Here is a 27,112-nt window from a genome sequence, read left to right as displayed (position 1 = left end):
AACCCGTTTAACGTAGCTGTGAGCGGCCCCTGTCCCCGTGCGCCAATCAGCGCTCATCAACAAGCATTTGGAGGCGCTGATTGGTGGTTCGGCAGGGGCGTCAAGCCAACGTGATCTTGCACGTTGTTTGCGTTCTTTGTGAGTACTGATGCAACGCTTCCTGCTATTACAGACAGGAAGGCTACACTTTTTACTCCTTTACTACACGTTTACTTCTAGTTAGTTACTACTTTTAGTTACACCTTAATTTAAGAATCACCTTTTTTAGCGACGTCGTGAAAACTGTAAAATCCGCCCTGTAAAATGTAGTTCTGCAAAATAAAAATCAAACTCAAAAAAGCAAATCAATCAATCAAAACAAAAAGCAGAATCAAAGCCAAACCAATACAAAAGCAGGATATTTCTCAGCCCACATCAGAAATGTTGTAGTTGGGAAAGGATATCTTGAATGTTGTGCATTTTTGTTCCTGGTGGAACAGAACAGAGATGTTCAGCTGCATTTCCGTACATGAACTATAGGTGGAGGAAGTGCTCTGTACTGACTGATCACTAGAGGAAGGTCTGCTTCACCTTTTTTAAACTTCACCAGATGGATGCTCCAGTTTGTGTATGTAACTGGTTTGATATCTGCAAGGGTCACAGAGTCCACCACACAGTGTGCAGCTGGTGAAGGAAGTACTCCGATCTTTACTTAACTAAAAGTACTAATACTCATAATAATGCTGTGAAGAAATACTCTGTTCTTAATAAAAGCAAAAGTACTTAAGTATAATCAGGAAAATGTACCAAAAGTATTAAAAGTAAACGTGCTCAGCAGAAAAATGTCCCCTGTAACTATGTCTGCTGTGATATCTTGGGATATATTTAAAATCGCTAGATTGTTATTACTCATGCATTCATGTAAATGCAGCATTTGAGTGAGTTGAGGTTTAGCTCATTTTTCAGTATTGGACTAAAGCTAATAATTATTTTGATTTTGGATTGATCTGCTGATTATTTACCCCATTAATCAACTGATTGTTTGGTTTGTAAAAATTCTGAAAATAGGGAGACATACCTTCACAATTACCCAGAGCCCAAAGTGACACCTTCACAATGCTTCTTTTATCCAACCGAATGTCCTAACTGCAAAATGATTATAAATGCATTTAAGTCATTAAAAGGATAGGCAGCTAATCCTCACATTTGCGAGGCTGGAACTATGAAATGTGTGAAAAATTACATAAAGGATTATCAAAATAGTTTTCAATTAATTATCTGTCAATTAATTAATCAATTAATCAACTAATAATTTCGGCTGTACATTTAGAAAAATGTTGGGTGGTTTGATTTAGAACAAAACATCACATTTTAAAAGCTGCTGGCATGTTTTCTATGCGGAAGTCTTTATTTGTAAAGTAAGTGTCAGATGATTGTTGTGAAGTAAAAAGTACAATTTTTCTCTCAGATGTGGTGGAGTAGAAGTAGAAAGTAACATGAAAAGACAAAACTAAAAGTACATGCATCTCAAATTTGTACTTATGTACAGTACATGATAGTATGTAGTCATTTTCCATCACTGGCAGTGTGACCTTGAAAAATATAAAAAAGCTAGATAGCAAAAGCCAAGTCACATAAATCACAAAACTGAGATAAGAACCTCGAGTGACCAGAGAAAACAAATATAACAGCCATAAATAATAGATCAATCAATCAACATGAATAAATGTTATTAGAGAAATAAAAATCAATCAATTTAAACTCTAATATGTAGCTAGTAAATATACACTCTGCAATGATAGTGCCACAGTAATGTGCTAAGTACATAATACTGTGTACTGTACAAAGTGCTGATTGAGTATGCATGCATTAAAATATCAGAAGCGGGAGTAAAACAAGAACTACTTTATAGTCGTACTGAGAGAATATTCAAATACACAGGATTTTTAGTTGCAGTCGTAATACTAGTCAGATGGTACAGTGCAATAAAGCTTACTGTTAATAGTGGCGGAAAGAAACAAAGTACACTTATTCTAGTACTGTTCTTAGATACAGTTATGCTACTTTACACTTCTACTGAAGTACATGTCAGAGGGAAATTTCCTCCTTACTCCACTGCATTTATCTTACAACTTAAATTCACGTTTTCTTCCCCCATTTCCTACCCGTGGGCTATGTATAAACAATCAGACCCCATTTAAACCTGGTATGAAATGGGATCTGTATCTGGACAACATGTCATTGTTGTCACGATCATTTGAAACATAGCGAAATATAAATCCAAACAGTATTAAATGAGCTTTATGACAAATGCTGTCAGGGAGCGAAACCTACTGCAATAGAAAATCTGAACTCAAAAAGTTCTAAAACTGAGTGCCCATGAATTGAATTTTCATCTGTGCCCCTTGAAGGCATCTCAGACTAGCTGGGATGTTAAACAAAAGCGTGCCTCAGAGGATTTATGGATTTAAAAGACTTTTCACTGAAATTTGTAGCTGCAAACATACAAGACTGTCTTCTGCAGCTGTATCAGATCTTAAATAAAATATAAAAATACCTCATTACAAGTAAAAGTCTTTCAGAATTGTACTTAAGTAAAAGTATAGAAGTGTATGTAAGTAAAAGTCCTCATTATGCACAATGGCTCTTTTCAGAGTTTGACTTTTGCCTTGAAAGAGGCCAAATGTATTATTATTCTTGAAGCAGCGTTTAATGTAGTAGATGGTTGAGGTGGAGCTAATTTCGTCACTTTTTCTATGCCCTTGAGTGGAATAACATATCATTACACACACATATGTGTAGTAGCTGGTTGAGGTGGAGCTAATTTTGTCACTTTTTCTATGCCCTTGAGTGGAATGACATATCATTACACACACATATGTGTGTGTGATATGCAATATTATTTTTATGCTGTTTTTGTATAAAATGTACATATATAGTGGATTTTTTTAATCCATTTTATTGTCTATTTGTCCTTTTTGTAGGTCTCCTTTTTATTGTTGCTGTTATTGCTGTCTGTAACATCTTAATTTCCCTGGCGTGGGATCAATAAACAGTACCAGAAATCTGTATCTGGTACATTACAGCACATGAGTAAATATACTTTGTCACTTCACACTGCTGAGTGCTGCATGATGGATACAAATGTATTGAATGAGTATTAGATAGTGACCGTTAGTAACCTTTCCTGAACTCTCGCGATACTTCCAGGCGGAAGACATCAGCCGAATCTTCCGTACTAGTTAACTGGAGCCGCTTATGTTGTGCAGCAATCAACGGCAGTTTTGGACGGTAGGAGGAGAGCGAACTGTTTGTTTTCACAGTAAACCGGTAAACGAAAGCTTCTACTTGTTCGTCTCCCAACAAATGGTCGTTTTTGCCTGTTCGGTGAAGGAGTAAGTGTTTTCATGTTGTGCAATTTACACTGTTTGCGTGAAGACTTTCAACTGGCGAATAGCATCAGTTCGCCCGGAGGGTCATCGTCAGCGACGACACCCTCTGCTCCGTTAGCGTCAACTGTTTAGAAAATGACCGGAGAGAAGATCCGCTCCCTGCGTAAGGATCAGAGGCCGAGCAAGGACGAGGACTTACTGGAACCGGACGAGGAGGCTGCCACCGGGACGTTCACCGCATCCAAGACGAACAACAAGAGCAGAGCGAGTAAAATCTTCAGCAATCACAAGTTAATCAAGTCTTCATCCACACAGCAGCAGCAGCAGCAGCAGAACCAACAGTCGCAGATTAATGCTAACACTAACACGCTGTCATCAACGGATGTCATCGATGACAATAACAAAAACCCCATCATCCGAACCGGGCAGGACTTTCCGGTTCATGAATGTGTATTTAAAGGAGATGTCCGGCGCCTCTCTTCGCTCATACGGACACAGAATATCGCCCAGAAAGACGTCCATGGTGAGTCCGGCAGCTGCTTATTGCCTAGCCCCGAAGGCAGGATCCCCAAAACCCATCACGATCTACCAATTTCAAGGTCCAGTGCAGCTTAGTTTTAGTTAGCCAATAGGCCATCAGTCTGAAGCAGCAGTGGATGTAGGCGAGGCTTCTCCATACCAAGGCCTGGATAACTGATCCCCCAAAATAAGGAGGAATAGTTTGATTCCACTACCATATCATTTCAAGTTAAAAGAATAAAAACAGAAGTGTTTTGAAATTCACTGATCAGATCTATTCACTAAAACCTTGTAAGATAAGTCATAGTTCTGCGTATTTAGATTTACATTTTTAGATAGCAGCTCTTGCTCTTGCTCAGGGCAAAGTCTGCTCAGATAATACCACAATTTCCAAAGAAACACTCCCTGAACTGGCAAAAGGACAAAATTGGTTTGTTCCGGTTGACATGCTCAGACAAAAGATGTCCTGTACTTGTGCTCGGTGTCAGCACTGGAATGTGGTTTGTCTTCAAATCAAAGCTCTGACATGGTGTAATGCAGCAAGGTGTCAGACAGGGCATTTGCCTCTGCTGTTGTTTTGGAACTTGAGCCTGTATTTTTCAAAGGCTTTCGCCCGTCTTGCTGAGGGTCAGCATGGCTCAGTGTCAGCAGTTTGTGTGTTTACCCACACATCAGTTTGGCTTCCAGTGGGTACAGGCTGAGGGCAGACTGTCACATAATGTCATTAAAGTCAGTTAGCGTGTTTACATTTTGATTAATGGTCATTTGGATAAAAACAAAGAAAATAAAGCTTAATTTTTTGTTCTAGTCTTTGGCCTTGGCCAAAAGATATTGGCCTAACATAAGTCACACATATAGCAAATATAATACACAGTTAATGGTTATAATGGTTTCTCACTAGTTGTTTTCAACCATTCACATAATATTGGTATTATGTGCCAGTGTTTTGAGTTGTCCAGTGTAATAGAATTCTTTTTATTGATTGATTAATCAAACAGTTTTTGGGGAATTCATCTGTTAAAAACTTGAAGCTGGTTTGCCAACTGCTGCAGAAGAAAGGAGTGAAAACACAGAGGAGGAGAGTGAAATCGTAAATACAGAGCAGGGGGCATCCAATGAACGCAAGATGAGGGAGAAGAACTTGTTACTAAAAGGAGTGCAGCATCTGTCATGTGGACATGGGTGGGGTTTAGAAGACCCAGCACAGTGTGGTTATATTAAACAATTTCTTAATTGAATTTATACACCTATTACTGTATCGTACTGTAATCTTACTGTATAAGATTTTGGCCATGTTGCCTACACCTACCTCCCACCACCACTGCCTGGTTGGTGGGGAAGTAGCAGGGGCGACTCTTGAGCTGTAGATGTGGTTGTTGTTGGCAGTAACCACAGTACAAGCCTACAACATCTTTGTGTTCCTAGAAAAGCACTTCAGTTGGGTTACTGCCCTATCTGTACAGTTTATTGTAACATCCAGTGGGACTGATAGCTGGTCCCCAGCTTGTAGTTTCACCCACATCAGGGCTTTACAAGGCAGGCCCTCTTTACTCTGGATGCTTGCCCACCGCTCTTCTCCTGGAAGAGAAGCCTGTAGGAGCTGACTGGGCAGTTTGGCTTCCTCTTGAGGGATTTTCCAATGCTTATGAGGCACATTTCACATGCTGGGAAGAAAACATGTGCTTTCCCACACCTGACTCAAATGTTATTTTACCTTTAAGTGTTTACTCATGTCTGTTAACAAGCCATGTCCCTGTCAGTTAAATGCAACTTATTTCCAGTAGCTGTTTGCAGCAGGTTAATAGACTATAATATTGCTTGTCATGGCAGGAGGACACACAATAGGCATGTCCTTCCCACATAATTTCGAATTAGTGCATTCTGCTTCCCAATTATACATTTTATTCAGTGTGACAGTCCTGGAGGCGCTGTGCTTGTCACCGACTCTCGTCTCTATCTGTGTTTATCAAAGACAGCCGACAAATTCATTTTTCTTCTCTTCCTACAGGAAACACACCGCTGCATCTCGCTGTCATGATGGGCCACAAAGGTGAGTAATCTTTAAAGATGCTCATCTATGTGGTTTATTTTTGTCTCTGTATGTCTCTGTGGCTTTCCAAATGAGTCCCTCTGTGGGTCTGTATGTCTTTTGTTTGTGTCCCTGTTTATTTGTGTGTGTTTCAGTTTATTTCCCTGTCTTTATGTGTGCATTTGTCTGGCTAAGCACCACCAGACATTTGTCACAGATCACGACACAAATCCCAGACGGCAAGATGCTCATGCATGACTAAAGAGGTTGTGTTTATGGATTTTTGCCTGGTGAAAACCCAGATTGAGCAGGAGAACTCTTTTTTTCTTTTCTATTGGACATTTCTTCTCTTCTATTTAATACAAAATGCTGGAACATGTTGAATCAGTGGGGAGATAGATAATGATGACAGTGCAAGAAATAAGATCCTCTCAGTGGGTAAAGTCTCTTGTTCTGAATGATGTCCCACTACCGGCTCAAAGACTAATAGTTTTAAGCTGGCAAAGGGGGTAATTAGTTGAGATAAGAGATTTCATTTTCAACTTCCAAATTATTTGCTTTGTTTGCCTTCATTAGCTTTCTGCTGGTGTTTCCTGTGCTGAAGAGGTTGCTTGGGGTTGTCATAGTTTTTAGTTGAGTTTGAGTCCGTTGTGAAAATCAAAAAGTACCACGAGTTGTGTATTTATGTAACTCATAATCAGAAGAAAAAACAATCATTTGGAGCCAATGTTGAATGTGTCATGGTGTATCAAGGCTTTGTACAAACCTTTATGTGATTTTGTTTTCAGCTGAATTGCACTGACTGGACTGAAAGCATGTGCATAAAATATTAATGCATTGCCCCTTTGTGAGTCGATACTTACATTAAATTTCATAAGGAGACTTCAGACCATGCTATTGAAAAATTAATCCCCCTTCTTAGCAGCATGCTCACAGTGAACAGTTGAAGCATAGAGTTGCTCATGCGGCACGTTCCCATTTGTTTAGTGTCTGTCATTGGAGCGTGGGTTTCAATTGATTTCATATTCGCTAAGTTCAATTCCTGTTGCTGGAGTGAAGGCCCTGCCACTGGCTATTGGTAATCCAGATAGCGGAGCTCCGAAGTGTAGTGGTGGATGGGACGTAGTGGAATTGATTGTGCTAATGAGGTTGCCTATCTCTTGCCTGTGCTGCTGGCCTGTCCTCCAGGGATGCTCAGGCCAGACAGGCTGAAGGCTACAGCATGAGATCATAGTCTGGGTGTGGCTGGTCTGTGGGGATGGAGAGGACAAGGCTGTCTTTGTGCTTGTGTGTGTGTGTGTGTGTGTGTGTGTGTGTGTGTGTGTGTGTGTGTGTGTGTGTGTGTGTGTTATTCACCAGACTGACGGTGATGCATGCCTATAGTCTCTTAAATTTGAGATTTTACTGCTATACAGGTGAAAAATAATCAGTAGAAGTAGAGACACTGACAGTCAAAAACAGAGCATCATGCAGTCCAGATTTGTGGTTCTGCCATTCATAACAAATGAGATACTGACAGTGAAGCGCTATATGCATATGAACATAACTATAGGTGCAAGGCAAGATTAACATGTGCAAAGAAAGAAAGGAGACACCAGCTCTCTTATAATTATACCAACTGGGCTCAGCACATGGCACAATTCTTTATCCACACTTATTTTACCCTTAATGGAAAAATGTATTCTGCCCTATTACAGGGACCTTTTTCCCCTCTCAGGGTTGCCAAAAGTCTTTGGGGGAAATACAGCAGCTGCAGCTGAAAATTGTTTTCGTCATCGATTCATCTGCCAGTTATTTTCTCAAAGACTCGCTTGGTATATAAAATGCTGAAAAATAACCTTTATAATTTCTCATAGCCAAAGCCAATGTCTTGAAACTTTTACTTTCGTCAGACTAACACCCCACAATCCAAAAAAATACACTTTAAAATTATATTAAACAAGCAAAAGCAAGCAAGAAGAAAAAATAGCAAAATAGCCTTTTAATTTTCTGTGTCAAATCTTTTCAGCTCTCAAGAAGTGAGGTAGATAACTGACATGTTCTCAACTAGACATGGACGACATGTCTAGTTGAGAAAAGTGGTTAAATCAAATGAGTAAATAGTAAAACAACTCGAAATCAATGATGTGAACGAATGTGCAACAGCGGATTATTCTATTCAGTAAATATTCTTCACCTCACTGTCCGATTGTGATTTGCAATGTGTCCAGAAAACGCTCTTGAAATGACACTCCCTGGAAATTGAAACTTGGAAGTACACTATTTCACACCCTATTATAAGATGACACCACAGTCAGAGGTATGAGATTAAGACAGTTTTCTCCTCAAGCCTGTTTCCTGCCTGGCCTCTCAAAGGACAAAAATGTTTTCCTTTTGTGTAGTGGCTATGATATCTCTTCCCGTGGGCACCGAGATAAAATCGCAAGATATTTCAAATTGGTTTCAGAGATACAAGATACTGACTGAGTGAGTGTTTGGAGCCAGTGTGCCAGGCAGGGGTAGTCTTCCTCTCACATGGCACATAGGCACATTTTATCAGGTCGTCACAAAAAAAAAGAAGCTAGTTAAATCTGGAGAACAGGGTAGATTGTCAATATGTACATTAAGATTCATTTTGTCAAGAGAAAAAACACAACATTCATTTGAGTCAGTCTGTGAAGCGAACCAGGGGATGTGATAGAGCATCAGTTTTGCCTCAAAGACTGTGACATTGTGTTTCGTTAACTCCTGATGGATGCTGAGTATGTGATCGATGGCGAGGAAGTGAGCGTAAAGCCATTTTATAGATGTACTCAGCCTGGATCAGTATGAGTGGTGATGGTGGGGGTTTTAACAGCCCACAGAGCCTCTTTACAAGTGCCCCATCTGTAACCAATGCACGTAGTGAAGCATTAGATTAGCACTTTATTTGCTCCATCCTGCTCTGCCTCCCTCATTCCTCTGTTAGAGTTGTGACTCGAGCAGGACCTCCGTACGCCTGCTGCGCATGCAATCAAGCCAGAGACCCACAGGGAGACTTCCTTTTATCAATACTTTCACAACTGCGTATTGGATCGAATCAGACGGCACACCATGGCTAATGGGTTATAGGCTAAATGTTAATGTATCCAGGCAGCTCTTTTCGATTTTGTTCAAATTAATGACCTGCAGTTGTTTGATTATTCTTTCTCCAGCTTTTTACAAGGAAAAAAGTAAGAAAACACCAACTCAAAAGAATGGTATTTCTATTATGTTGTGTGATATAAAGCTGAAGCAGCTTGTCAATTAGTGGATAAACAGAAAACAGCTTGCAGCAGAGAGATGACAGGAAATAAAGGGATAGAGAGTGATAGGGAATGACATGCAGCACAGATCCCCACCTGGACGTTAACCAGTGATGCTGCTTTTCCTGTTTGGCGCCCTAACCTCTAAACCACCACAGCATCACAATCAACAACTATTTTAATAATCGTTTCAGTCATTTCTCAGGCAAAAATACCAAATGCTCTGTAGTTGTAGTGTCTCAAATGTTCGGATTTGCTGCTTTTCTTTGCCATATTTGATAATGAGCTGAATTCTTGTTGTTGGTCAGATAAAACACAAAGAATGTGTCACCACAGGCTTTGGGAAATTATAATGATTATCATGATTTTTCATAATTTTCTGGCATTTTATATACTAAATGATTAATCCAAAATCACAGTAATCTACAGATTAATCAATAACAACTCCATAGTTGCAGCCCTATAATGGCTCTACTAGTCAAAACTGGACCTTTACTAAGTCACAATTCACATCTTACTACTAGGATTGTGCATCAATTAGTCTAAATGTGTTCAGACTTTGGAATGTCAATTAGAAACTGAAAATCCAAGAAAGATATTTAAAACATAGAAAACAGAAGGTATATAACCTGGTGTCCACACACTATGATGACTCAGATCATTCGAATATTTTTGTCAGTATCAGTTAATCCACGGTCCTGCACCTGCAAGGCTGAAGCCGGACCAGAAGCTGGCAGATTCGCAGCTCAGGACACATGGCCTGGCTGGTCTTTCCATGGTTATGTAATGTATATCTGCTAAATGTTGTCATTATTGTTATACAATCATTGGATTTAGCAGGGTGATATATAGGTCAAAGACCCGCGGGAATGCAAGGCTTACGTCAGAAAGCAAGCACTCAAACACTTGGCCGCCCGTATTTTCTCGACATCCACCTCTGTTATCAGCTGCTCCATCCCGGAGCCTGGGCACTGATCGGACTAATGCATAAACACAGAGGTTGGCTGTTTTGTCCGCTGATGTGAGGCTCTTTGTGAGGCACTCTGCAGTTACGTCCATCCTCTCTGGTGCCAACACAGCTTCTTTATTTAATCAAAGCACGCAATGTGGCCAATATTAGTCTGAAGTGGTCATCATTTGGACAATATTCAGCACTTAACATGCAGATCGCGTCCAGCAGAATTTGATAAGAAAATAAATTCAGACTAGCCATGAGCCAAGTCTTGCTCCGCCTACGTGAACACAATGACTTCCCATTGGCCTGTCTTTGTTCATTTGGATTTTCTCTGCCAAGTTTCCACCTTGAAACAAGCTGTGAAGCAGAGCAGTGTTTTTGGAAAGAACATAGCCTAAATGCTTCGGGTGCTGTCACAACACACCTTTTTATTTCCCCTGCAACTATTCTCTTGGGACAGCCACGTGCTTCTGTTTTTGTGTGGATAATATGTTTAATTAGGAAGAGTTTCGAAATGTATTCCTCCCAGTCATAAAGAATGAATGAGACCCTGGCCTCTCTCTCATTAATAAAACATAGTGAGTCTGTAGATTAGAGGGGTGGTGTGGTATGTTGGACTATGTGACAGTGTTGCTATGTCTTATGCTGTCTTGACAAAAGGCAGCAGTTGTTACTTATGGCTCTGGGCACCAGGTTTGCTCTGTGAGTACGCCACTTGAGGCAGGTTTTCGTTAATAGCTTTCATGCCGATGTTAAGCAGAGAAACAAGTCTGTACATGAGGGCAGTAACCAGTTTGAATTTGTTCACATGACTAATAGGGTTGAGTCAAAGGTTTGTGATGAAAGAGGCTGTATTGAGAGCTTCTGTGCAGCTTTAGTCAGCCTACACGATCGTTGGAAAGACTCGTCAAAGAGCTGTCATAAAGCTCAAGTTCCTGCCCCATCAAATGAAAGCCCTGCATGTCCACTGAGCAGCACACTGTTAGCAGTTAGCCTCTGCTTTGCATTCGAGCGGTTTGCTGCTCACAGGACTGCGACTGCTCCTGCCCGCCAACATAACAATGAATGATGTCACGAAAAAAGTGAGAGCTGAGCCGGAACAACGGGCTTCATTTTTGGCTAGCTGCAGTTTGTTGACAGGCTGCCCAGAGAGGGAAGGGATTTTGTGCTGCGCTTACTGCTGATGTTACCACAGAAAAGAGATGAGGCTCTTTGGCTGTTTTCCCATTGCTGGAATACGAGCACAGCTCAGAGGGTTACTCCACGCTGTTCCAGGGGACCTGTCTTTTTGCGAAGTTGACATATTCTGCCTGAGAATCCTTCCTTATTTTAAAGCAGTATAGACTCTAAAGTAGCATGAGTCTTGTGTAACTGTCGGCCCCATATGGCTCTTTGGTTATTGGGTCAGCTAACATCTCAATCCTACACACAATCTGTCCCTCTATAAAACTCAGCATTATTTTTATATCATTGACTTGATGCAACAGGAAGCTTCAGTTTGAATCACATGTTGAAAGCATGGTCAGATAGGTGTGACAAAAGTGTGATCAGATTAAACAGAAGCATGCAGCACAGGACAAGGTAAAGGCAGTAAGAGAGTCTTGGACTTCATGTTTGGTCGGTTTCTCTCTTGAAGAGGAGGTTAGCACAAAATCTGAGCTGGGCACAGTGTTGCCATGGAGTTGAATTTGTTTCTTGGCCTTTTATTTGTCTGTTTGGTTTGACATAATTTTTCTTCCCTTTTTGTCTTAGTATTTTGTATTCATGCATTGTGGCTGTGTGGTCCGTTGTGGTAGTTTAAGTTTCTTCCTTTCAACCTTGCAGAGTGTGCCCACCTGCTGCTGGCTCACAATGCACCAGTGAAGGTGAAGAACGCTCAGGGATGGAGCCCCCTTGCTGAGGCCATTAGCTACGGAGACCGACAAATGAGTAAGTATGGCTTTTAGTGTCACTACATCCACACTAATACGCTTTCCGTTTAAAACACATAACTTTTGCTGCATTTACGCCTAGTGTCCACGATACTCTGCCATTTTAGAACCCCTAAAACAATGACCTTGATACCCATGTTTGCGTTCTCATTGGTTCTTATATGGATGTATATTGGTTCATGTTGTAAAGTGCTTTGAGTGATTGGCAGACTAGAAAAGTGCCATATAAATACAGTCTATTTATCATTTAGTAGTCTCAACATGTCCTTCCTTGGTTTGTCACACCCCGATCCCTAACCCACGTGACCCTTTTCAGGAAGAAATGAAACATCATCAGCATGTACATATCTATGAGCCTTGACTACCAGCCGTTAAGTCAACATGGATAATAAATTACAGGCATCGCTGACCTTGTTTTTCATGCTAGCAGCTGTTGTGCAGTTAAGTTCTGCATTTTATCATGCTACAACTGGCTAGATGTGCATGCGCAGTGAATGTGGGTGGTCATGTGATATGTGTTTTCAGCCGTGTTAGTTTGGACGAAGAATATTTGTGCTTAAACACAGGTCTGGATGGAGATGGTTTGCGTTTTGAAATGAAAATGTAGTTGTGTGGACATGGCCTGAGGCTGGCTGACTGGCACTGCTTGGGAATACACTGGAGCAGACCTTCGAAACTCTGCCACCACTGCTGTGTACAGAGATGATGTTGGTCAGTTTATTGAAATCAATGTGGCATTAATAGGGTTTCAGTTTGGCTTTTCCCGTGTGAAAACGGAGATGCCGGAGAGAGAGAAGGTGCGATCAGCAGATGCAAATCAACAGTTGCTCCTGAACATTCTTCCACGCTGCTGCCTCCAAGTGAGGCCGCGACTCCAGCCTGCCTCCTTTGTCCCTGAGAGAGAGGGGACATTCCTCAAGGCCCTCTGGCTTTTGTGCTTTGATGAAAGGCAATTCATTAGACGTTGCTCTCTCTCCTCATAGGCTGATTATGCTCAAACCCCTGCCTCACCCATTTTCTACCCACATTTCAAAGTGGCTCAAACCTTTTTAAATATCTACTTTAATAAACCACTGTTATTGGTCATGATAGGTTGTACAAAAACAGCACTGACATGTAAGTGAAACCAATGCTGTTACTTTTTGTAGGTGCTCGGTTCACCTTTGCATCCTTGCAGTTTACTTTTTCACTCCTGAATGTTGAATTACTTGACCTGTAATGACCAATGTGCTTTGGACCTTTGTCAGGCTGGTTTTTTTTTTGATATCTCAAAGTGTGCTTTTACTTGATAGTTGCACCGTGTCCTCTATCTATTTAAAGCTCTTGATATGCTGGTCATGGGAACAGGAAGGCCTGAGGTTTTGTTCTTTGTGGTGGAGCTCTGTAGCAATTGTGAGATACTAAGTACAAACATGTCATACTGAATTATAACACCTTAATACTGAAACTAAATACACTACTAAAACTTCAGCCAGGCTGAGATGTTGAAGTGCCAGTGTTGCAACTGATACTGCATATCACACGTACTGGAATATTATGTTTACAGGCTTTGTACAAAGTCTTGAAAGTTTGGAAAATTCTTAATTTTAACCTTTATGTTTTCAAGGTTATGAGCTTGAATTCAAATATATTCCTTGAAAAATTTTGATTTTCAACATAACCTGTTGTTACATCAATCCTAATTATTCCTGTAAGCCTAAAAATTTGCATTTATAGGTTGTAACAATGTGTAACAATGTGATGATGATAAAAGCTTTAAGAACCTTTAGGTTTAGATACCGTAAAGGTGCTTGAATTTTACTCTTACAAAGCTGTAAGAACCCTGTATTTAAGATGACAAGTTAAAAACAGCAAGAAGAGATGAAAAAAGAAGGAAAAAGAATAAAAAGCAAATGTGTTTAGTGCCCATGACAATGAAAGAGTTAAGACTTCATGCAGCCACTTGGCACCAACACTGAGCAATCATACAGGGAAGCAGCTTAGAGTGTTTCCATTGACTGCATCCTCTAATTAACTCCCTAATGCCACTTACCTTACTGGGTTTACAAGTGTTTATATTGACTGAGGCCTCTAAGAAACCTTAGAAACCATTTTTCTTTGCCATTTACAGGTCCAACCCATGTCTAGTTTGTACAGACCATTGTGTCATGCAGCTGATGATGTCCTGTGTTTTGAGTGAAGGCCGCAGCTCCTGCTTTTCCCCCCTGGAAAAAGTTGCTGTTTTGCAGCTGCGGTGGTCTCTGTTGACCAATGCCCTTACACATTTAATGCAGCAAGTTTGTGCCTTTTGGTAAATATTATTAAAAGACATTTTGGGAACTACAGAAACTCTGACATCAGTGAAAAGTTATAGTACGACCATGGAAGTTCATTGTTCATTGCAGGGCTGGACGCTCTCTATTCAAAAAGCAGTTAGATGACTTATTCTTCCATTGTTGTTGCAGCTTTGGAGCACAAGGTGAGGGACCAAAACTGAGAGTTAAGGTCCGCGAAGACCTTTATGGAACGGCATTCTGTGAAAGAGCAAATTCGCCAGAATCTCCTGGACCCGGGCCAGGGAGAGGAGTTAGTTGGCCAGAGCTTAGTGGCCGGGCCTGTATCTGTCTGCTGATTCAGGAGATCACTAGACAGGTACAGGCTGGACCTGCTGGCAGACAGGTACAGTAGGTCAGTCTGCTGATCAGCCGACAACAGGGGACTGCAGCTTCTGTTGCACTGAAGCAAAAACTCTGGTGCTTAGCCCTCTTTGCCTCTTTGTGTTCTTTTATGTTCCTCCAAAGTAGAGGGCATTGCCTGTGTTGTGACAGCTCAGCTGCAAATGGCTGAGTCTGCAGACTGTAAAACAACCACACTTGGCTTTTCAAACAGGAAAAGTTTACCTGGCTGCCATGATCACATGAAAGGAGAAAGGAGCTGAAGGAAACTGTGACTGTTTTCCCTATTCAGCGCAATAAACATTGAGCCCTTTACAGGCGTAGCCTGGCAGAGCCCTGCCCAGCAGTTATTCAGTATGAGCTGAGTCAGCGTCAGTCAGGAGTCTGTGAGGGAAGCAGAGGTCGAGGAGCTTTGTTGATTTACAGTAGGGCAAATGTCCTGGCTGGGAAATCGCTGAAAACCTGATAAACCTGCATCTTTCCTAATCAAACGTTTTCTTCAATGAGATCAATTACAAAATTCTCAACCCTGCCTTCTCGCTGTGTTATTTTGAGCCAGTGTTTGTGACTAATCTCCATAGACGTCAAGCCACATCTGTTATGATTTGATGTCTTTGTCACCTGAGTTTTGCCACGTGTGGCTTTCCATTTGAACAGGAGACAAGATGTGGCTCAGAAATAGATTTTGTCATGTGTTTTGTTGAAAAAGAGCTATTTCTGTCCTCGGTTGATTGCCACTCACACAGCTGTAATGTCAGCTTCAGCAGCTTGTTTAAACACCGCCACAGTCACTTTGGTGTTTAGCTGACGGGGAACTGCTCACTGTCTTTCATCGTCTCTTAGCTTATTCTCAGTGTAAAGCAAATTTATGATCGCATAAATGGATAAAGTTTGATTTTGATGTTTTACAGCCAGTTTAGCTTGTAAACTGTATGTTGGTGCCTAGCCAGTGTTGGAGTCCTCCACATCTATAGTATCAGACCTCCAGTCACATACTGTAGGTTTCATAGCAAACTGAAATCATACTCCATTTGAAATGCAGTAACACCTCACAGAATTATATCTAAACAAAATATTAAAGCAAAATGATAATATTTGAACAGGCCAGTTCCTCCATGCTAAAGCGTATTTGTTTTTTTCCCCTCCCCCTTAAAGTAAATTTTAATCAGACTTTAAGTGCTCTCCATCCTCCTTGTGCTCAGCTAAAGTGGCAATTTTGAGTCTCTTTAGATGTCTTGTAAAATTAATAGACCTCGCCTCAGTAAGTTTCAATATTTGAAACTACATTCAGATTGGCCTGTTTGCTGCTGCCTGTCTGCTCGGCTCTATCACGCTGTGACTCCACAGCCTACCTGTGTCAATATTGACTGTTCTCAGATTCCTGGAGACCTGCCATCAGCAGTTGCCCAGTTAGATCCAAGGCTTAATTGTTAAATAGTGGCGGTTTGTGGTGATGTAAATGCAAACTTGTCCTGACTCTGTCTCTTTTCATTAATGTGCAGAGGTGAAATTACTGAGGTCACTCACCTAATTAATGCCAGGAAAGTGCCCTAATCAGTATCTGGGTGAATTAGCGCCAGCATGGAGAGTCAGTTTGGGTTAGTGTTAAAGCTTTGGTTTCTCGGCCTGTGTTGGCTGGGTGGTCTGTGGACAGATGGTGAGATTGTAGTCCCTTCCTCGTCCCGCTGAGAGGCGGCGAGGATCAGGAGGAGCCCCATCCAGACCTTGTCCACACTCATTAGGCAGCCGGGCCACAAAGGCACCCTCGTCCTGTACATGTGTGTGTGTGATTTGGCACGTGCGTTGGCTTGTGTGTGTGTGTGTGTGTGTGTGTGTGTGTGTGTGTGTGTGTGTGTGTGTGTGTGTGTGTATGTGTATGTATGTGTGTGTGTGTGTGTGTGTGTGTGTGTGTGTGTGTATGTGTGTGTGTGTGTGTGGGGGGGGGGGGGGGGGGGGGGGGGGCAATGCATGCCTGTGCGCTAATTTTGCATTGTTGAACCATGGAGCCCTCCACCCCCTCTGTGTTGCCTCATAGAGAGCACCACTAAGACAATGAGAACCACATGTTTGTGTATGTTGATTCACCACGTGGAGCCCAGGAGCTAGTTAGGCTAATGATTATGCCGTATGTCCACTGTTGCTTTTAGCGCCATGAAAATGTAGGTCAGCCAGTCACAAGCCAAACCCTTATTACTGTTTCCATTAGCTTATAAGTGGCCAATTCATGCCGTCATTTCATGCCCGCCTGACTCCATCACAGCACTGATGCGCCCACTCCTCTTATAAACAGAAGCAACGTTGAAATAAATGCCCGCTAGTTGGGTGTGGATCTTTTTTCCTTAAGCTTGTTTTCCTTTGCATGAACAAGCAAGTCTCCTGCAGCCAATGGGCTAAAGAGCTGTGAATGTTCGTTAATCTGACCCGTCATAGTTAAAAGTCTCCTGTGAGTGTGTCTCTCCCCCAGGTCATTAAAGAGGTTAAAGGCGCAGCTCGTTAGCAGGCAGCCCCATATCTGTTCCCTTTGAACTTCCTGGAACGTTTTGATCCCTGCAGGCGGCGTGCAGGGATTGGCGCAGTGCCGCTGGGAGTGTCCCATCTGGCCCCAGGAAGTCATCGTATCTCTCAACCAAAAGCTATCGTTACTGTAAACCGCATGATCTTTGCCTTCATTGTCTCATTGTTGACAGGATTTGCATAGTGAGTCTGTCCCTAAGACAATGGTGGTGACTATGGCATTCATACAGGCATTATATACTCCTGTACATTCAAAAGCAGCCTGGCACAATGAAACACTGCCACCGTTGTCATGTTGGAGGAAAAAAATCTGAACAATCACTTTCCTGTACAATGCTGCATGAATGCAGCATTAGTTTTGACAGCTGAAGCTTTGGTCTTAATGATGTGAAGCTTTTTTAGTTTTAGTCACATTGGGAGTTTTTAGGTGGATGATGGATAGTGCAGCAGTGTCCGCGCATCGAAACTTCCAACACCTTCTGTTCGATTAAAATGAGTGAGGAGGGGCTGCACTCAGGAGGCAGATACTCTCAGAAAAGCTCCTTGTGAGCAGATTTCTCAAAGTCAGAAAGGTTGCATGTTTCAGAAAAAGCCCTATATATTCAAAAACCTTTATTTCCCTCTGCCTACTAATCAAGATGCAGGAGAATCTGGCTTTCATGCCATGTAGCGAAGTTTGCCAAAACAAGAGCAGTATTAGCAGTGCAATTTAGTTTTGGAATACAGTGAATAAATCTTCTTCTTCTTCTTCTTCTTGGAGCAAGCTAAGTGGTGGGATCAGATTCAGCCAAACGAAAGGTTATTCATGAAAATTCACAGCCCGTGTGGGAACAAATGACGTCCTCCAAAAAACGTCTTCATATTAGCATGTGTGGAAAAAGCTACATCATTGCCGATGCTTCTGGTCTGACTTCTCTTCATCTCTCCTTCTCTTTTTTCTCCTCTGTATCGTTCAGTCACAGCGCTGCTGAGGAAGCTGAAGCAGCAGTCCAGGGAGAGTGTGGAGGACAAGAGGCCCAAGCTGCTGAAAGCACTGAAAGAAGTAAGCAGTCCAGGTTTCTGCTCTGTTCTCTCCAATAGTGCTGCTCCTGATGTCTTGATGCAGTTCCTTTTTGTGCTCATCCGATCTTACTGCCATCACAACAGAGCAAAGCCAGCAGCGCGTGCACACACAACACACACACACACACACACAACCTCGTACTTCTGTCCTTGTGTGAACCCACATTGGCATAATGCATTCCCAACTAAATGCCTAACCCTAATCTAAACTTAATTCTAACCTAACCCTTAAAACCAAGTCTTAACCTTCAAACAGCTCTTTGAAGTTGTGAGGACGGCCCAAACTGCGCTCACTTTCCAAAGCCACCCACTGTAAACATGTAACTGCTAACAGACATGCTGTTCAGAGCCGCAATTATCCGTCAGGGTTTAACTGTGGCTCCCTGCCCGATATGATGTCACACATACACACAAACTCTAAACATTAGTCACATGCAGACTGATACACATGTTTTTCAGAGCGACTAAACGAGGAGCCTTTCCGTACTGTTGTGGCTGCCTAACATGAAATTAAGGGGGCTAACTTGTAGGCGTAATCATCTGGCGATTTTAGCTTCCAGGTCAGCTGTGCAGCAACGCCACCCCCACAAGAGAGTCAGGGAGCAAGTAAGCAGATGGGCAAATACAAGACCAGAAGAGGCCAACTGTCTAAAACCCTGTGTGTTTTTAACTCCTTATAAAGAGGTCACCATAGTACAGGTTTTTTCAGTGGACTTCCACCTTCAGTTGAAGTTGACACTCAGCCCAGGCTGCGTCCGACATGACAGGATGTGATCCTTTCCTGGGTGATGAGGCAGAGATGCCAGACATGAGAATTTTCTGCGTCATCGTCTCTCTGAGATTATATAGGTCTGGGAAATGATGATCTCCCACCAGCCTGACATCATCACTGAATGCCAGATTGAGACCACCAGCGGCGGTGACGAGATCAGTTCGTCCCATCTGAGTACCTCACAGCATAATGAGGCTTTATTGAGTTGTGTCAGTAATATGCTACGGATGTGCATTAAGGCTCATGTTTACTCCGGTCAATGTCAATTGAGACGCTTTGGTTCATCATTTTGATTTCTACTCTGCAAAGATGTGTCTCGTTTGTAAAATATTTTTTTGCATTCTTCACAGTTTTTGTTGCAGCAACCCCAAAACACACCTTTTGCTGTTAACAAATGTACAGCGTTTATTTTTTTTTAATCACAAACTCACGCACTGTATTTCCACCTTTTCTACTCACATAGTTTTACTTGTGATTGAGATGTCTTTGTCGTCTTTTGCAGCTCGGAGACTTTTACTTAGAGCTTCACTGGGACTTCCAAAGTTGGGGTGAGTCAAGCAACACCTTCTGCTATCTTACAATAGTGAGTGTGACAGAGAACGGCACTGTTTCATAGACATTATACACTCTGGATATTAACCAAGCGTCCTGTGTAAGGGTGTCAGTAAGGAATCTGTCAATGTTAGTGAGACAGCTTAGTGGCTGTTTATCTGTGCCATGAGGGACTTTGACTGTTGGAGTGGCTACAGGCTGACTGACTGACTGACTGACAAATGACTCCTCCTGCTGGACATGAACTGACACACCATCCTCTAATGTCAGTGCCCCTCTTGAGATGACTGTCCTGGATTGATTTGTTCTCCAGTTACACTGAATTTACACATAATTTCATCCTGTAAACTGCTACAGAATACAGATGAAATATACAGTGTGATAGGACTAAATGTATCTACTGGTGTAGCAGCATTTGCTTAGTCTGCACAAGTCTGGCCCCAGAGTGTGAGCCAGGACTACATTCTGTGTACTCACTGTATTTTTGTGAATTATTGACAAGGTGGGAACGATTATGTAATGGATGCATAGTAACTGAATGTAAACTGGTTGCATAACAGTGCACTTGGAAATTGTGTAAAATGAAATGCTTTGATGCCTTAACAGTCATCTAAAAAATGTATTTGTAGGTTAGAGCGCTAAAGATTTTTGTGCATAGAGAAGAATCCGGTTTAAACCAACACAGTCCCATGGATCTGAGACCGTCAGAGGGATTTCTGGCTTCGTGCCCTTCAGGCCTGTTTAGTCTACATGTGGTGCTCTGCTGGGTTGGAGGAGCCACTTGATTTTATAACAGCTTTTTCTTCAATGCAGTCCCTCACAGAACTGTTTTGGACTGTTAAAATATCTCAGGGTTTGTGCAACAATATAACCGCAAGGGAAGTTTCTCGCTTTCGGTTACTTAAGCTGGTGAGCGCTGTGCGTTATTAAATATTAAGCTACCGAACTACACGTTATATGGCCTTCCAGTATACAGAGCTATATGCTACTGAGGCTTTGAAGAGGATGGTGGTTTTCATTATTGAGTGAGTTTTTCTAAATTTAGGGGTTGCTTCATAGATCCTTACTGTATCTTTTCATGTTGCAGTGCCTTTGCTCTCCAGAATCCTGCCTTCAGACGCGTGTAAGATCTACAAGCAGGGCCTCAACATCAGGCAAGTCCTGTCACCAAATGTGATGCATTTAAGTGAAATGTGTGACACCACCTTGTGGAAACCACATCAACTTAAACCACAATTCCTTCAGAAAACCTTTATTTATGGAGGCACTTAGTTACTCACTAATTTATCTGTCATCTTGTGCTGCACATAACAACCTCTCCTCTTTCTCTTCTCTCGCTACCTCCCATTTTCTCCTCTCAACCTAGTTTGGTTAACTAGAGTGTGAAATCAGTGCCTGGCAGTGTGAGGAAGCAGAATGCAGCGCCTCTGCGCGCAGATCTTTTACTTCTGTGTTTCAGTTTAAACTAGAGCTTCACAGAAGGAGTTACAGTCGTGTGCCATGTGCTGCCTTCAGCTCACTTGCAAAAAGCGCCAGGAGAAATTTGTCACACTGTTGACGCATGCTGACATGTCACAACAGAGAACCTACAGTGGGAATCTACGGTGCTGTGTTTCCTGGCCTCGCGGGCAAAAAGCAGGGAGCGTGCAACAACCTTGAGGTTCAGGCCCACACAGCTAGGCCACAGGCACAGAGTTTTGTTACTGGGTTATATGTCAGACAAAGCAGCCTTTATCCAGCACATACACAGATGCTTCTATATTAGGGTATCATAACATATCAGCTAAAGCTATCTGAAGAATGAACTCAGTAAAAGAGTGTTTGTGTCTCTGTGTGCTGTTCCTGTATGAGATATCCTTGATGCGGCGCTTGTCATTATTCTCTGAAACTGCTCCTGGCTGCCTCATTTGGTATTCAAAATGCCCTCTTATTATCCTGGAGTCGCAGGCAGAAAAAGAGGGGGAGAGACCGAGAGAGTGAAAGAAAAAAACACTGTCACAGCAGGTTCATTTACATTCTAGTGCTACAGTGTGTCAGGCCTGTCATACCTACCCACAGCACCAACCGCTTTGTGCCTGGTCTTCACAGGCAGATCAGTTGCTGTCTTTGCTGTCATGCCTCATTCCAGGACTTCCCATTTTGAGTGGAAAAAAAAAGATTCTTGAAATGCGCTGTTGGACTCCCATGGCAATGATTACCATACACATTGTCTTTTAACTTTCAGAGATGTGACATCCATCACAGCTTTTTTTTCTTGCTTACAGTCTCGACAGTGTGTTTGCTGCGTCTTGCATGTGACCAAAGTTAAACTCAGTTCAGCTCCTTTGCTGTCAACCTCTGTACTCTTTTCCTTATTTGGCTGTCTTCTCCTTTTATCTGTCTCCTGTTCCCACACTAAACCTACTCTGTGTGTGTGTGTGTGTGTGTGTGTGTGTGTGTGTGTGTGTGTGTGTGTGTGTGTGTGTGTGTGTGTGTGTGTGTGTAGATTGGACACGACCCTGATAGACTTCACAGACATGAAGTGTCAGCGCGGCGACCTCAGTTTCATCTTCAACGGCAATGCCATCCCCTCTGAGTCTTTCGTCGTGCTGGACAATGAACAGAAAGTCTACCAGCGGATACACCATGAGGTCTGTGAGACACATGCTCATGAAAGGCTGAGAGACTAAAGCCTCACCTGCGCCCCCTGAAGTCGACAGTGTTCACGACAGTTCACCTGTTGTTGCACCTGACAGTTCACCATTAATTAACCTGCCAATCATTTTTAGCATTGTTTTTTTCGTTTTGTCCAAAATGCCAGAAAACAAATATTGTGTTTTTTCCATCAACCAATTTACTGCTCAAAAATGTTCAGTTTGACGCCTCTTCGGATTGAATAGTTGCAGAATAATTATCTATAAATGGACTCATTGTTTAATTGATTAAGCTCTACCACACACACACAACTGAGCGTTTGGTTGAAAAGAAGAACACACTGGCAGTTATCAGTAGTGAGGCTTCAACATGTTTTGATTGTGTGTTAATGATTTATTTTAAATTTGACCTGAGGGTTAAACTAGAAAAAGGGTCAGTTCAGGATACCAATGTCGTCTCAGGGGAGCTTGAATATTCATTTAAAACTTTCTGGCCAGGAGCTGTTGAGATATCTTAGTCTTCAACAAAGTGTTGGAGGAACCAACGGACCTCAAAGTTATTTGTTCCCATCACTAGTGGGGGAAAGATTACAACTGGTTGTCAGAAATAGTTCTTTCTTATCACAGTAATGCTGGATGAAAAGTCAATCAGATGCATTTGTCTCCTCTCTTCTCCACTGCCATGCTTTTTAGGATGTATAATTGGCTTGTTATCATTGTTAGCGTTCCTCATACTGAGTGTCCACACCTCTGTCCCGTATGTGCAGGAGTCGGAGATGGAGACGGAGGAGGAAGTGGACATTCTGATGAGCAGCGACGTGTACTCGGCCACGCTCTCCACCAAATCCATCACCTTCTCCAGGGCGCAGACCGGCTGGCTGTTCAGAGAAGACAAGACGGTCGGTGTTGTAGTTTTACTGTAATTAAAGTCACTGCGCGGTATGACGTCTCCCAGCTCAGCACAGCTTTTCTAACATCAGCTGTGGCTCACGGGGTTTCACCTGGCCGTGGAATTTTTTTAGTGGCTTGACCCAGACAGAAAGTTTGGGAATTTGTTAAATTCTCTGGGGAAGGCAGGAAATTGAATGCAAACAATACAGGAGGAGGAGTCAGGACACAGATGTGGTTCATCAGAATGTACTTTGTGTGTAGGTTAACATCTATTGCATGATATGATGGTTTTCAGCTGGTCAAAAGGAGTCCAGACTGTTGACCCCTTTACAGTTTGTCTGACCTGAAAAACAGCATGGACCTGGCACTGCAGGGGAGAATATATTTTAGGGTGTGGGAAGCGCTCTGGATGTGATCTCTAATGGAAAAACACAGAAAGAGAAAGATATGGATCCTTGTTCTCTTGCTTTTTACTTTTATTTTACTGTAAAAGCAACAATGCTGGCAAAGTATTGCAGATAAATAAGCTAGTCTATGTTTTTTTTGCTCCTTTTAGCCATTTTCTTTCCATCATTGTGGGAAATTCCAGTTTATCCCAGCGTTGTTTCTCTGAGTCTTCTTGTTGTCTCATCCTATGAGCAGTTTTGCTGTTCATTGCTGTAGACTCCACTCTCCTGATCACATTCCCTGCACTACATCTCCCACACCAGGCAGGAAAGATGAATAAATGAAAGGAGCATCAGTGATAACCCCAGGAAGGAAGCACAGGTGATAGGCTCTGATATAAAACCCCACAGAGGCAGGGCAGGGGGCATGAAGAAGGCGTTGCTTTCTGTCTGTTCGCTCCGTTTGTCTTCCTGATAAGTGTTTAAAAGGGAACTTGGTGACTCAGCTGGGGGGCCACTTATCTGTTTCTTGTCCCTCCAGGAGCGCGTGGGAAACTTTCTGGCTGATTTCTACTCTGTGAACGGCCTGGTGCTCGAGTCCAGGAAGAGGCGGGAGCATCTGAGCGAGGAGGACATCTTGAGGAACAAAGCCATCATGGAGAGCCTGAGCAAAGGAGGGAATCTCATAGAGCAGAACTTCGAGGTGAGTCAGGCATCGAATATCATCACTCCAGCGGGGTGATGGGAAGAGGGAAGGCTGTTCCTCTCCCCTCCATCTTCACCCATGATGTGAGGATTGGAGTTATGTGGCCCTGTGGAGCATCACATCACTATCACAGATTGGTGCTCGATAACATGACATTATGCAGGAGCCAGTAAGGCTGACGTCCACCGTGACATCGCTGAAAAGAGGCGCTGAATCCTTACTGACGCCCACAGCGCTGCTATGTCAGCGGCTCACGATGCAGGAGATCAAAGGATTTCTGATCACTCATGCACTTATTTTAAGTATCTCATGGAGTGGACATCACACATTTTCAGGAACAGGAACTGTGGAACCAGAGGAAACATTAACACACAGAGGAAACATTAACACACTGGGATTCTGTTGTTCTTTGTTGCATGTGTCTGGTTTAACTTGAGCTTAATAAGTAAATGAAAGTGAGACATGCAGGGAGACTGTTCATGACCTGCTGAGTGTTTCTCTCCGTCTACGCCCTCGCACATGTTGAAGTACAAGTTCTACAGCATTTATGTATTTATTGTAACTCACCTACATATCTCCTCCCACTATTTAGTTCCAGGTCATGAACTTGAGTCATTCAGTGATCAAGTTACATAGTGAGTCACTGCTGGGCCATGTACTGTGACTGTCCTGGATCTTTGTCAACAAGAAGAAACCAGTTTTCTCAGGATGAAACGTAGAAGGCAGTTTGGCTAAATACCTGCAGCTGTACACATTTGAAGTTACTTTGTGCCTCACTGCCAGGAGCTTTTCAGTTAGAATGAGAACCAGTTGGAGCGCTGCTCTGTCGATAAACACCCTGTTTACTTACACCTGCAGCGTAACCACCAGTCCAGTCCTGAAACTGTGCTGTCCCGCTGGAACCTTGGGGTAGGACATGAGTCTCAAACAAAATAAACCTCACAGTCACCGCTGTATCTGTACCAAGATAAATCCTGTAGAAACAGCATGGACTTCCTGCCAGACTCTGTCCATCAACTTTGCATGGTTTATTGAAAAATTCCTGTCTGACTCCCCGCTGTCGCTCTTTGATGTTTTATTTGTTTCATGACATGAGAACAGAATGAAGAGTTGCCCCCATCACTGGTGTTTGTGACACATGTCCTCCACCCCCTCCACCATCCACGATGCATGCGTTTGAGTACCACCACTGCCACCTAGTGGTGAAAGCTGCAAAGCTTCACCTTATTCACAGGGAGGACTCTCCCACCCATCATCCCTTCACTACAGTATGTTCCAGAGTTTGCTTAGCAAGCCCTTGTCTAAACACTGAGCATAAAGCCAGTCGCACAGTGAAGACAATGCCCCGCAACACTCAATGGATGCCTTTTTAACTGCTCGCTTGTTTTTTGTCGACTCCCCCTTCTGTTCTGTGCTGGGCTTTGTCTCATCACACTGTCCTGTGTTGTGTGTCCGCCTGTTTGCACTTATTTGAACCACTGCCCACTCGTGTTCAAAGTGAAAACGCTGTGTTTTAAGTGGGTGTCGACGGGTAAATAGTTTCTCCGGAAAATGATACATGGAAGTGGGCGCGAGTGAAAAAAGCAGCTGCTGTGACGTAGCTGTGTTTACCACGGCCGGGGAGAGCGGGGTCGGCCCTGCGCCTGCGGACAGGGGGGAAGCGTGGGGGGGGGGGGGCTTCCGAACAGGGCTGGACACTATTGATCACATGGATGAAGGCTAAAACCCCTGGTGCCATGGAACGATGGAGGGGCGGGACCGGCATACCAGCAGATCAGGGCCTCCGCAGGCTGTGTGTACTCTGTCCTCGTCACAACACCGCAGAGCGGATACACACAGTGTGAGAGGCCGCAGCCCACAGTGAAAACACCACAACATTTCTGTGATGGCTGCAGTGCGAGTGGGAATGAAGGAAAGCGTGGATACCATTCTACCGCTGACTCTTGGCACAATCAGGGGTCTCGTCATCCACAACGTTTCTCCACATTATTCTGCCCTAGTCGCCTTATTTCACCACGGCTTGTCAAAGAGAGGTCAGCTGATGTGAATCCATTTTTCTTGCTTAACCCGAGCGTCTACGAGTACAGCGAGTTCATTGTAGATGAAAGTCAGTTTTAGGAGAAACGGGCTGGAACTCATCCCAGTTCTAATTCAGGGCCGAGAACAGATTGTCCCATCCTAAAATAAACTGACGCTGAAGGAGAACTCTTACAGTTTATTCAACAAGGCCGAGTGGAGATCACTTTCCTCGGGAAACTGAGATTATTTGACATGAGGGGGAAACTCCTCTCTCCAAAACACTTTGGGAACATTTGCTGCACACTGGGTGATAAACGTGATCAGAATAGCTGATATTAGTCTGTCCCCAGTAGCACAACAGGTGGCTCTAAATGAAGTTTTAAGCAGTTTTGCATTGTGAAGGCCACTCATCACAGAGTACAGCATAGAGCTGCAATGAATGGTCGATTAATTGATTAGTTGATCAAAAGAAAATGAATATTTGGTTGTTGGTTGGACAAAAGCAATCTGAAGACATCACTTTGGTCTGTGAGAAGCTGTGATGGGTATTTTTCACATTTTTTTTGACACTTCATAGACTGATTGTGGATCTTACAGTAAGGCTTGGAGAAAGTGGTCCTGCTCTCTGATGATCTCTCAGTCTCCTGTATGCATCTTGGTGTAAACACAGCATCCTTCACACATTCGTCCGTGATTAGATGATGGTGTTTAACACTGATTCTGCTGATAATTATAAGTACTTTTATGTTCTGTTCATCTGTCTGTCATTTGTCTCTTTGTCCCCCTTTACTCCAAGTCTTTGCTGTAGGAACTTTCTTAGTGCTCTCTGTGAAATATTATTTGTCTCTGTAGATG

At 42.8% G+C, this 27,112-nt stretch overlaps 1 protein-coding gene across 1 annotated transcript in view; it reads left to right on the top strand.

Annotated features, from left to right (window-relative positions):
• Nucleotides 1-3,237: 3,237 nt before the first annotated feature.
• Nucleotides 3,238-27,112, top strand: part of LOC121606008 (ankyrin repeat domain-containing protein 13C) — a 28,038-nt gene continuing 4,163 nt past the window's right edge. Inside the window, exons 1-9 of the mRNA XM_041936162.1 lie at nt 3,238-3,894; nt 5,899-5,940; nt 11,962-12,066; nt 18,193-18,278; nt 19,573-19,618; nt 20,710-20,776; nt 22,108-22,252; nt 23,023-23,154; nt 24,074-24,235. Of these exons, the coding sequence (XP_041792096.1) occupies nt 3,507-3,894; nt 5,899-5,940; nt 11,962-12,066; nt 18,193-18,278; nt 19,573-19,618; nt 20,710-20,776; nt 22,108-22,252; nt 23,023-23,154; nt 24,074-24,235 (1,173 nt within the window). The 5' untranslated portion in view covers nt 3,238-3,506. The remainder of the gene's footprint in view (nt 3,895-5,898; nt 5,941-11,961; nt 12,067-18,192; nt 18,279-19,572; nt 19,619-20,709; nt 20,777-22,107; nt 22,253-23,022; nt 23,155-24,073; nt 24,236-27,112) is intronic.

The sequence above is a fragment of the Chelmon rostratus genome, chromosome 4, assembly GCF_017976325.1.
Source record: "Chelmon rostratus isolate fCheRos1 chromosome 4, fCheRos1.pri, whole genome shotgun sequence".
In the NCBI taxonomy this organism is placed as follows: Eukaryota; Metazoa; Chordata; class Actinopteri; order Chaetodontiformes; family Chaetodontidae; genus Chelmon; species Chelmon rostratus.
Note: the sequence above shows the minus strand (reverse complement) of the source record. Positions and strands in the feature narration are given on the sequence as shown.